The sequence below is a fragment of the Dipodomys merriami genome, unplaced genomic scaffold (genome assembly GCF_024711535.1).
Source record: "Dipodomys merriami isolate MVZ:Mamm:240054 unplaced genomic scaffold, mDipMer1.0.p SCAF_36, whole genome shotgun sequence".
Taxonomy (NCBI): Eukaryota; Metazoa; Chordata; class Mammalia; order Rodentia; family Heteromyidae; genus Dipodomys; species Dipodomys merriami.
Genome location: NW_027205159.1, coordinates 4,589,292 through 4,600,862, shown reverse-complemented (window position 1 = coordinate 4,600,862; position 11,571 = coordinate 4,589,292). Strand labels below are relative to the sequence as shown.

Genomic DNA, 11,571 nt, shown 5'->3' with positions numbered 1-11,571 from the left:
CCCTCCAGCTGCAGCAATGAGGATTTAGAGGTGGAAGGACAAGCAGTCTGGACTTTGATACAGGATCCACTCATGGGAGCCCTGGGAAACAAGTTGGACACAGGGATGAGTAATAGCAGAAAGGGAAGAGGAGGAAGCTTTCCCTTGATTTTGGGAGGGGCTGTGGTGACACCAGTAGGTCTGATGAGTGTCCAGTGTCCTTTGCCCTGCCCCTTATTAACCTGCAGAGAACATGAGTGGGTGGTGATCATAGCTCGCTCAATCTCTGGAGAAGCTCTCAGAGTACTGTGTCTGCCTGAGGACACTTGTGTGAGATATTTGGAAACCTACAGGATGTGAGATGGTGAGGGCTGTGCATGCTGGAGGTGGCTGGGCAGCTGGAATATGAGACCCACTGCTTATTTGGAGTGAATGGTAAAGCCACTGGGGTAGTTCTTTACATCGCATCCTGGCAATAGCTAACTTAGCCATAACTGTTCAGCAGTCTCTAAAACAGATGACTCCAGAATACCCCAAGGTTGAAAATGACACAGCGCTTACTGAAATGGTGACAATCTGAAACAAGAAAGCAACATTTTATTCTGCCCTATTTTTTTTTCTGAAGAACTTGCCAAGTTGCATGCTAATTTTTTCTCAGTAATAAAGGTATAACTAGCAATTTGAATAAATTTTTGAAGTCATTTTTGTATCCTGATACATATTTAATTCTGCATGCTTAACAACCATGTAAGCTAAAGCACAGATCAATAGTAAGAATCATTTTGCTTTTATACCCATTATAAGGTAATATCAAATAAGTACATAATCAAATTTATATGGATAGCCAGTAAATAGAATGATTTTGAGATAACATCATAGTAGAACTTTCTTACACAGATTCAAAACTACTCTGAATAATATTACTATATTTTAAACTATATTGCTTCCTATTCACAGAAAATTTGAACTCATTGAACATTTTCTAATAGCTTTCTATGAAGACAATAATAAAAAGTTCTGCTTTTCTGAATCTATACTTGGTAAGAAATCAGAGATTTTTGTGTGCTGGTCCTGGGGCTTGAACTGAAGGCCTAGGTGCTAGTACCGAGGTATTTTACTCAAGACTACCTCTTTCTGTCACTTGAGAGACAGCTTCACTTCCAGCTTTTTGATGGTTAATTGGAAATAAAGAGTCTTCTGGATTTTCCTACCCAGGCTGGCTTTGAACCACAATCCCCACATCTCAGTCTCTTTAATAGCTAGGATCACCAGGCATGAGCCACCAGCATCTGACTAACTAGTAATTTATGTAGCATAAAAGTGAGCTGAAAGGATCAAGTTTGAACAGAGAATTGTGTTTTCCTTAGTCCCGAGTTAAACTATACTGTTAACATAGGAAGATCGGTAGGCATGAGCAGGAACAAGAAATGCCCTGAGCTGTCAAACTCCATTATAAACATCCAGATGGTCCACACCCTGGGCCAATGATTAAGATGGTTACTCCATTATAGATCCCACTCCCCAACTCAAGGTTAAATTGGGGAGGATAATAAAGATCAAATGTGCAGGTATAAACTTTCCCAAACACCTGGGCAGACATTGTGCAGTACCTAAACCACATGGAGCGGGCTACAGGGGAAGGCCCTCAGTTTCATTCTACTCAGTCACCCCACACTATTGGAAACAACCTCTGAGCCTGTAGGACAGCTTCCACATTCATTTGAACTTCTCTAACTGTTCTCCTACCTGCTGGAGGGGTGTACTGTTCCTGTTCACATAGTTGACTCAATTGCCCACCTCGTGTCTGCCTCCAGGTGTACTTTACCTTTTCTATAAATCGCTCACTATTGTGTTCTTGCTCTTTATGGATCTCTTTGCTAAACCTGGGGCAGTGTTCTTAAGCACTGAACCCAATAACCAAGGACATCTGGAACATCTCATTCACTGGTAGTAATACTAACATCTTGATAAAAATTCTTCCTGCAAAACATGTCCAGCCACTAACAAAAGAAGCACTTTACAGGTGCCCTTCAACATGTCAGAATTTTCATCATCCATTGTCTTGTGCCATTGCACCCTTGTTAAACAAGGGTTACTTGAGACCAGGCACTTCAGTACTCTGGCAATTGATCTGATAGCCAAGATGACTTTGAAGTCCCTAGCAGATGGGTAGCAGAGTCACTATGGACACACTGGATGAATCAGTGCCTCTCATTTTGAGAGTCACAGACTGGGATGGTGCAAGGTTTCACCACTCCACCTAGAATGCTGTACTTTTAAACAGATGAATTGTCTATGTCTGATATTTTTCCATATAGTATTTTCGAATCTCAGAATTAGCTGAAATTATGCAAAGTGAAATTGCAACTGAAGAGAGAATTAACATATCCCATGTTATGTTCTGGAGACTCAGTGGCCAGCTTTCTTACCTACACCTGTCCTGAGCTGGCTTAATGAAATTAAAACCATGTGAAATACCTAAAATTAACCTAGTGTGGCCAATGTGTTCTGTTGATGACTACGATCTGGCTCTCATGGGACTATTTTTCTTTTTATTCTTATGAATGACTTTACAGAACCATTTTTTAGATACTACTGTGGACATATTACATGCTTGGCATACAATTTTTGAATACAAATTCTTAAAATTTATAATAGGACATCTAATAAATCAGGTTTCATTATAATGAACCTGAATTTCCTATCTCATTCTCTTCTAAATAAATAATTTTGATCTATAAACATGGAAAATATTACACTTCATGGTACCACAATACACAGGCCAGAGTGTTACAAGTACAAATGGAACTTCAATTTTAAAAGCATCCTAAAAACATACTGATCTGAAATTTACAGAAAACCAAATGAACACCAATAGTTGTGTTCCTGCTGTTTGTTTATTTAGGCTGCAGGAATTTTAAGGAGCTTCTTGTAGAAACTTGAATGTATGTTGCTGAGAATGCATTCCTTTTTCCCAATGCCACATATTCTAAGTACTAAGTACTAAGTACACACTGTACTTAGTAGTCTGTTCTAGAAGTCCAGAGCACAGGCCTAGGTATCACAGAATCAAGCTTGTGGCAGGGACACTCTGTGACATCATTGACAAGGAAAAATGATTTCTTCAGTGTGCTTTCATTAGATCATCTTTGGAATGAATAATACATTGACAAAATTCCAAGAGGTGACTTTCACTCATAATTGAATATTTAGTTTTTGAGGAAGAATTTTATGGGAATTTGATATTTTTACAGGGAGAGACAGATGGAGCTGTTACTTTGTTTTTCATAATACCTGTTCAGAATAGATATTTATAAATGTTTCTTTCACCATGTGTTTGTAAAAATACAGTTTAAATAAATACATTTTGATGAATAGTTTTGAATTAATGTAACATGGTTTTAACAGCCTGAAAATGCAGTCATTTTGAAAACAAAATTTGCATTTTCTCCTAAGAAAAAGGCTTAATATGTAATGTACAGAAGCCCAGCAGTAAAGAAAGGCAATGGCAGTAGCAAATACAATACATGTACATGACTATTAGTAAACATGTATTATGAATACAGGTTTTCACATGTACTAGTAAAAAACCTAAAATTTGGTGGGTTCATTCATAGCACTACATAATATAAAAGTCATTTGGTGAGATAACAATTGTCATTAACTCTTTTTGGACTGCTTTGGGACATTAATATTTTAGAGCATACATTATAATAGAATCCTTTACAAGACTCAAGTTTCATAGAAAAAGTAATGATCAGTAGCTTATTTTGCTAATCAAGTGCTGTTACATAGTAATGGTGTTTGCTAACCTCATTTGAGATAAATGTATTTGACACTAATAGAATAATTAAAAGATTATAGCTACAATGAATCATTGTACTTCAAAGCACTTTCTCAGATTTCAAGTTTTTGAAGAAGACTATTTTCCCCAGAAAAGCTCCATTTTACTTTGTTTCCTGTAAGAAAACACAGTTTCCATTAGTTCCCCTCTAGCAATTGTTTACAAGTGATGTATATTTAAACTTTGTTAAGTAGAAACAGGAAAAATTTCCATTTCTTTTATCAATGTATACATATAAAAGTATGCATAGAATGTTTTCCTGTTTGGCAAGGAGAGTTATCCATAACTAGATACAAAGAGCCTCATGAAAATGGTTTCCAGTTATACTTGTAACTCAACAGGATTTATTGAAATAAAGAGGAAAACATTTGAATATTCGATTCAATGTATTTTGTCACCCAAGTGAAGAACCAGAGGAAACACCACTGCTGCATCTGGCATACCATGTACCAGGTATCCCATGAAATGACAGTTTCACACTTCGCACCTGTGGTGCGAAGATATACAGAAGTCCCAGAGAATCTCTGTGACTCGCTCAATGTTCTTTTTTTTGGGGGGGGGGTGGTTGTGGGGCTTGAACTCTGGGCCTGGGCACTGAGCCACGATGCCACTTCTGGTTTTCTACTGGTTTGCTGGAGATAAGAGCCTCACGGACTTTGCTGCCCGGGCTGGCTTTGAACCGCGATCCTCAGATCTCAGCCTCCTGAGTAGCTAGGATTACAGGTGTGAGCCACTGGCACCCGGTTCACTCAATGTTCTTGAAGTAGGTTCTGAACTGGTAAAGGTGATCACTTTGCTGTCTAGACTGAAAATATGATAATAAACTGTATGTAGGTTAACACTATACATAATAAAACTCATAACAGGTTGTGTACCTAAGAGATCTGGGCCACAATTGATTGACCATCCTTGGAGGTAGAAAATAGAATTTATTGGAAAATTTAAAGAAATTAGAGGAAAACAAGAGGTTTTTAAAAAGTTACATACCAACACAACACTACCAAAACTACCCAAATGGGTGTTTTGTCCATACATTCTTACAGTGACCTCTTTATCAGTCTGTTTTGAGTCATAAGCTTTCTTGTTTCAAGTCAGCCATGGCTGTGTACAGCCCACCCTTTATATGTTCAGATTCTGTATCCACAGAATCAGTCAACCTGATATGACAGGTATCTCAAAGAATGCATCTCTCTAGACTCTTTTGTCATTTTTTCCTGAACAATAGTTAGTATTGAAATAACATTTACATAGCATAGGTATTATAACTCATCTGGATTGCTGTTATTTATATGGGAGGATTGTTTAGATGATGTGTAGACATTATGTTGTTTTATGTAAGAAGTTTGAACAGCAGCAGGTTTCGCTATCCCTAGGGGATGTGGAATTCACATCTTGATAGGGTTCAGACCTCAGCAGATGATACCAATGGGGACTTCATTTGGACAAAATGATCTTTTAAATAATAAAGTCCAGTGTGTACTTTGAATTGGCAAAACTTCTACTTTCTCATAATCAATCCTAAGGGACTAGTGTTAACATAAAACACCATTTGTAGACAATGCAACAAAGGTAAATTGGGTTGAGATGTGATAATCCATGTCCCTATACTTATGAACATCCTGATTTCCAGTAAAACAGAACACCCTCCACTCAGAAGCTTAGAAAAAGCTGAATGAAATTTCATCCCAGAAATTGTGGGTGCAAGTAAACAAAATACACACTGAAAATTATTGGATTTGGGTATAGATTTGTCATTTTTCTTTTTTTTTTTTTTTTTTTTGGTCAGTCATGGGGCTGGAATTCTGGGCTGGGGCGTTGTCCCTGTGCTCTTCAGCTCAAGGCAAGCGCTCTACCACTTGAGCCACAGCGCCACTTCTGGTTTTCTAGTGGTTTAGTGGAGATAAGAGTCTCATGGACTTTCTGCCCAGGCTGGCTTTGAACCACTAGCCTCAGATCTCAGCCTCCTGAGTAGCTAGGATTACAGGCGTGAGTTACCAGCGCTCAGCATGTCATTTGCTTTTGATGTAACTCTTCCCAATGTCACTCATGCATTGTATATATAATTCATTGATTCCTCACTAATGGGCAGTTACAGTAAAAAGAACTATTCAAATTCCACAGGTATGAGGGAAATGAATGAAATTAGTCATTGACAAAAGACTAGGCCTTTTTCTAAATTACAGAATTTTCTTATGTTATTGTATTGGCAAGTTTCACCTCTAATGTGTTTTTTTTCTTAGTAACTAGAACTTAATAATTACCAAAATAAGGAAGTATAGAGAAGAAGAGGCTAAATTCAAATTTATTTTTATTACTGTTGCTTCCAAAAAAGTAAGAAAACTTAGGGTTGATAATAAGTTGACTTAGGTTTTCCTTTCCAGAAATTTATACGTCCTTCAAATTTTCTATGTGACTTTTCACTTAAGGGAAAGTACAATTTGCTGTAACCTACTTAGCAAGAAATTCTACTAAAATTTCATGGTTTTCTCCTTCAGGCCCAATATTTATTAATATAGAAACCCAAGAGATTTATTTTTTAAGTTAATTAGACTTCCTTTCTAGGTGCCATAAATAAATATATCCTAATGACATTGTTCAACCTTCAGATCACATCTGTTGGATGAATTATATTTGTATGGTAAATGTCTACATCAATTTTATTTTATATATGTATATGCACATATATATATGTTTTCATTTAAATTGAAGTTTTTGGCACAGAGCTTGTAGTTTTCCAATTGTACACTGCTTTCCATCCATCAAGGATTGCCAGGAAATAAACTATCTGTATGAACTTGTATCTTGTCCATTCTTCCTTAACAAGGCTGTGAGGAAGTATTCCCAGACACTAGAATATTGGAAAAAGAAAGGAGATTGATGGGACTGGAGGATGTGCTGGTGGACTGGCTGAAGACTGTCTTTTGCCTAATTTATATGTGTTTTCCTCAGCAATACCACTTTCAACCTTTGCTGATGGCGAAAAGTTTCCAAGCTGAAACCAGTGAACCACTAAATGTAAATCCAAAAATACAGAATCTTGTTCCATCAAGTTTTAAAGAGGGAATATTCAGAAAAAAATAGTCAATAAAATCTACAATTTAAGAGACAGATTTAAATATGAATCTTTAATAATTATGTCCCACTTCTTTTCTTTCTGCTATACTGCTGACAGGTAATCCCATAAGTAGAACCTGATTTTAGAGGGTGAATTTGAATCACTACATTACTGATTAGTGCAAAATACAGTACTCCCACATTCTCCAAAGTGCTTCTTGAGCAAAAGTCCAAGGCTGAAATCTCACCAACTTTATTTTTAATACTGTTTATATAAACTATTGTGGGTCTGCTTTTGGGACCTCTGCTTGGACAAAAAAGTTCTAGAATGTTTTACAGATAAAGAGTTCTATTAAAGCAGGTGGCCATAGATGGGCATGGCCTGCCCCTTTCTCTCAGTATTGCACAGTAGAAAATCTCCAACAAGTAGAAGCGGGTGCTGGCCTCTGTCCTCATTGGCCACAAAGGCCTCGTGGATGGGACTTGAAAAAGCAGCCCTGGACAGCCTTTTTGTTTGCACTATCTATAAAGAAGGGGAAATGGGGCTTATCTGTCACCCTCAAATTAAGGATCAAATAATCAACTCACCTGTTATTTCATAAAGGCACTTCTAGTCTATGTTCTGGGGTCAGTCCTGTTCCTCTGCTTGTGGCCATTCTTACTGGGTTCCTAGTAGGTGTAAGAGGATCACTCTATTTGAAGTTGTTTTCCCTTTACCAACTGGTCAATCCAGTCAGGACAAAGAACCCAACCCTTAGTTTAGGATCTACATGTTAGAACTTGAACTTTACCCCTTGGAAAGATGTTCTCAGTACTCTTAATCCCATCCACTTAAAAACTGAACAGTAAAGAGATACACAATTTTTTCATAAATAAAATTTGAGGCATCAAGGTAATATATTAAAATTTTCACCAACAAAGTTGTCTTTAAAAATTTCAAGTTCTGTCATTCAAGTTCATTAAAGGCACACTTATTTTTTTTCTTCAAGCCTGCAAAGAATACAATTGCTAGGAAAGAGAGACAAAAGACATGTTTGTAGGATTTCCTTTTTGATTTTCCTCTTCGTGGGATCCACATTCATCCCGTGATTCAATGGCTTGGCTTTACTTCCCCCAGTGAAAGTATTTAGATAGGGTTTTAAGTGGAGTTCACCGTGACATCAGGTTCTAAAGTGCCCGACCAAAGTGGCTGCTGTGTCAGTCACCCCGAGTCTGCTTTTGGTCTTTTCCATTAAGGCTTCTCACCTCCAAATCGGCCTTTCCTGTTTCCAGGCTCTGATGCCCTCCGGACCAGCCTGGGTGGGGGCTTGGGTGGGACATCTTCAGTCAAACTATCTTCCCTCCCCCGACCAAACCGGTCTTTGGAGAGAAGGGGCTCCCGCAGGACCCCCGGCGTCTGCGTGCCCCCTTCTTTGCTATGGGGTGCTGGGGGGATGCTGGGCTGCCCTCGGCCAGAATCCACGTCCACCTCATTCTTCCATTCCATTTTATAGGATTGGGGAGCTTTCTTGGAGAACTGTTCTGGCAAAAAGCGCCTGCCCCGAGGTTGTAAATTGAGCACAGTGGTCCCGGTGTCTGGGTCTGAGTCACTGCTGTTTCCATCTATAAAAAGAGCAGAGGATGAACAGTGGGACAACTGGCTAAGTGTCCTTGTAAATAAAGAGGAGTTCTTAGAAATGGCTCCAGTGCCACCGTGGGCCAAGCAACTCTTCCTGGGGCTGAGCAACTGTGGGCATCTTGGGGTGCTTCCGAGAGCATTCATGTCCACACGAGTGAATTCGTGCTGTCTGAAGAGTATATTGTCTGCCAGACATTCAGTAATGCGTGAGCACATTTAGTCCTCGGCAACGCCCAATTTGCTCAGGTGGTAACTAGCTTCAAAAAGAGTTACTAGGGCTAGGTATGGCAGCTCACGCCTGTAACTGCCTCTCCTTCAGGCGGGAGAGGCAGGGGCATGATGGTTCAAGGCCAGCCCAGGCAAAAGCTGAAACCCTGTCTAAAAACAAAGTAAAGCAAAAAGATTGAGCAATGCTCAAGTAGCTCCTGGGTTCAGTCTCCTGTGGTAGCCACCCCTCTCCCCCCCACACACACACACTTTTTAAGCAGAGGTGTTTATAAGTAGTGAAGTTGAAATTCATGAGGACTTAGATTTGTGACCAGTGAGAATGCACTTCTGAACACACCGCTGCAATACAATTCACAATGATGAATATTCAGTGTTGTCTTTCTCTGCATTTCCTTCTCATTTTACACCTTGCTCTCTGTCATCATCAACCAACCTCAGACTTTCCTCTTTGTTAATTCAGTGAGCAAGAGAGAATGTAAAGGAACTTGGTCCACGTGAACGCCAGTACTGGACTTCACCTGAGTGCTGTCCCTTAGCTTTTTCACTAAAGGCCTGGAAGTCTACAACTTAAGCCACAATTCAACTTCCAGCTTTTTGGCAGTTAACTGGAGATAAGAGTTTCACAGACTTTCTTGTCCAGGAGGGCTTCGAACCATGATCCTCAGATCTCAGCCTCCTTAGTGGCTAGGATTATAGATGTGAGCCACAATGCTAGTTTTTAAGGAACTTTAGTGTAATACCCCATATTTCAGTAACATGGCATTCTAACATAGCTCTCCTGGAACTCACTACATGGAGATTATTATAAAATATTGAAATATTAGATCTTTAGGAAAAGCTTTAATATTTACAGCCAGAAGTAAAACGTGATTATCTCTATAAAAATAGATGAGAGTTATTGCTAGATCTTACATTTTGCACATATTAGTCTTATAACTACTCACCTGCTCAACACTCCATGGCAACAATGTCTGCTTTTGCTATGTCAATGAAACATTGTGAAAACTAAGCAGATTGTTTTTCAAGTATAATGAACACTATGCAAAAAGATCACTCTACTAAAATTTTAGATTTGCACGTTTTAAACTCAACCTTAATGAAGAATAAAATTTACCTATTTTAAAAGCACTAGTAAATGCATATAATTTTTTTCTGCCCAAAGTGTATTCATTACCTGCATTGGAAATAATCTTTTTCTTTTGTAGCTTTTCTGGAAGCTTTGTGTTTTTAGGTAAAGATAAATATCGGGAGGTTGAAGTAGAAGCCTGTAAAATTTAAAAAAATACCGTATTCAGATTGCGTGAATGCCATTTATTATGTATTAGTAATTGATTTTTGTTGTTGTTGTTGGATGTGGGGCTTGAACTGTGGGCCTGGGCACTGTCTGGGTGCTGGTGCTGGCTACTTTCTGAGATGCTATAACAATTGTAATTGAAATAACTAAGTCCTTTCCAAAACCCAAGTGGAGAATAGTACGAAGGAAGCTCAAATGAATGGGCTCATTAAAAACAAGATGCAAAAACCCACTTTCTAACTTGTCAATTAGATTTAGAATCTATATGAAATCTTGACTAAAAAAAAATCTCATTTTAGAAACAAGTGTGGCCTATTGAAGTTTTATTTACTTGAATAACTCTTGAAAATAATAGAACAATGTAAATTTAGTGATAATATGAATGCGATTTTTAGGTTTTACATGTAATTTTTTAATGGAACCTGTTGTACATTTTACATGTAAAAGAGATAAATATGAAAGTGCAGGGATGGCCAGCTTTTAGCTGGAAAAGATTAGCAAGAGTGCTGGGCCCTGAGTTCAAGCACAAATACTGGCATGTGCCCCCCCCCTGTCTCTCTGTCTCTGTCTCTGTCTGTCTCTGTCTCTGTCTGTCTCCCTCCCTCTCTCTCTCTCTCTCTCTCTCTCTCTCTCTCTCTCTCTCTCTCTCTCTCTCTCTCTCTCTCTCTCTCTCTCTCTCTTTCTCTCTCTCTCTCTCTCTCACACACACACACACACTCACATACACAGATAAATCCCCTTGTTCATACAAGGTCATTTTTACCTTGGGGACTCAATATCTAGTATAATATTTTTAAAAAGATATAGTGTTTGCCACACTAAATCAGTAAGTCACTGTCTCATTTTACCTACTGACAATGTCCAGTCCAACTGGACTACCGAAGAAAGGGACGTCCAAAAACCTCTGTCCCCAGGTGCTCTGTGCTTCTTGCAGATCCCAGAGAACACATGGGTGTGCCCACCCACCTTAAGTCCTCGGCCCTCTGCTTCCTCACATCAGAAACCTCAAATGCAGTCCTGTACATACTGACTGACCAACTGACAAGACAGCAGTGGTACTGTAAGATCATATTAACTACTGACGCCAAGATTCTCAGTTTATATGAGCCTACTCTAGAATGTGTAAAGGCAAAGCATTTCTCAGAACATATGCCACTAATATGAGATGTATGGCTGCTTCATTTGCCAGACAGCCTGGCCCAGCAATTCTGGTAAAGATTGTAATTTGACTATCTCTTCCCTGTGCTACAAACTTTCTTTAGGAGCCTATATTTATAATTTATTATTATGATGATGATTATTATTATTATGATTATTATATTTTCTATAATACGTTTTGCTTTTAAGCACAATAAGTAAATTTAGAGCCTCTTGCTGGTGCCTATCTCTACTACTAGAATAGAAATCTGTTCCTTTTATTCACCAAGGGTTTCCGTGTGGCCATGGCAGTGGCTACAATGTAGCAGGTATTTGAGAAACATCTGAAAGGACTTTATTATTCTTTCTCTTTCTTCCCTCCCTATCCTCCTACTTCTCCCTTCTCCTCCTCCTCCT

General features: G+C 38.7%; 1 protein-coding gene across 1 annotated transcript in view; it reads right to left on the bottom strand.

Moving 5' to 3' along the window:
- Positions 1-811: 811 nt before the first annotated feature.
- Positions 812-11,571, bottom strand: part of Slc9a2 (solute carrier family 9 member A2) — a 115,411-nt gene continuing 104,651 nt past the window's right edge. The window contains exons 11-12 of the mRNA XM_069988611.1: positions 9,898-9,988; positions 812-8,479 (exon numbers count right to left, since the gene is read on the bottom strand). Of these exons, the coding sequence (XP_069844712.1) occupies positions 8,109-8,479; positions 9,898-9,988 (462 nt within the window). The 3' untranslated portion in view covers positions 812-8,108. The remainder of the gene's footprint in view (positions 8,480-9,897; positions 9,989-11,571) is intronic.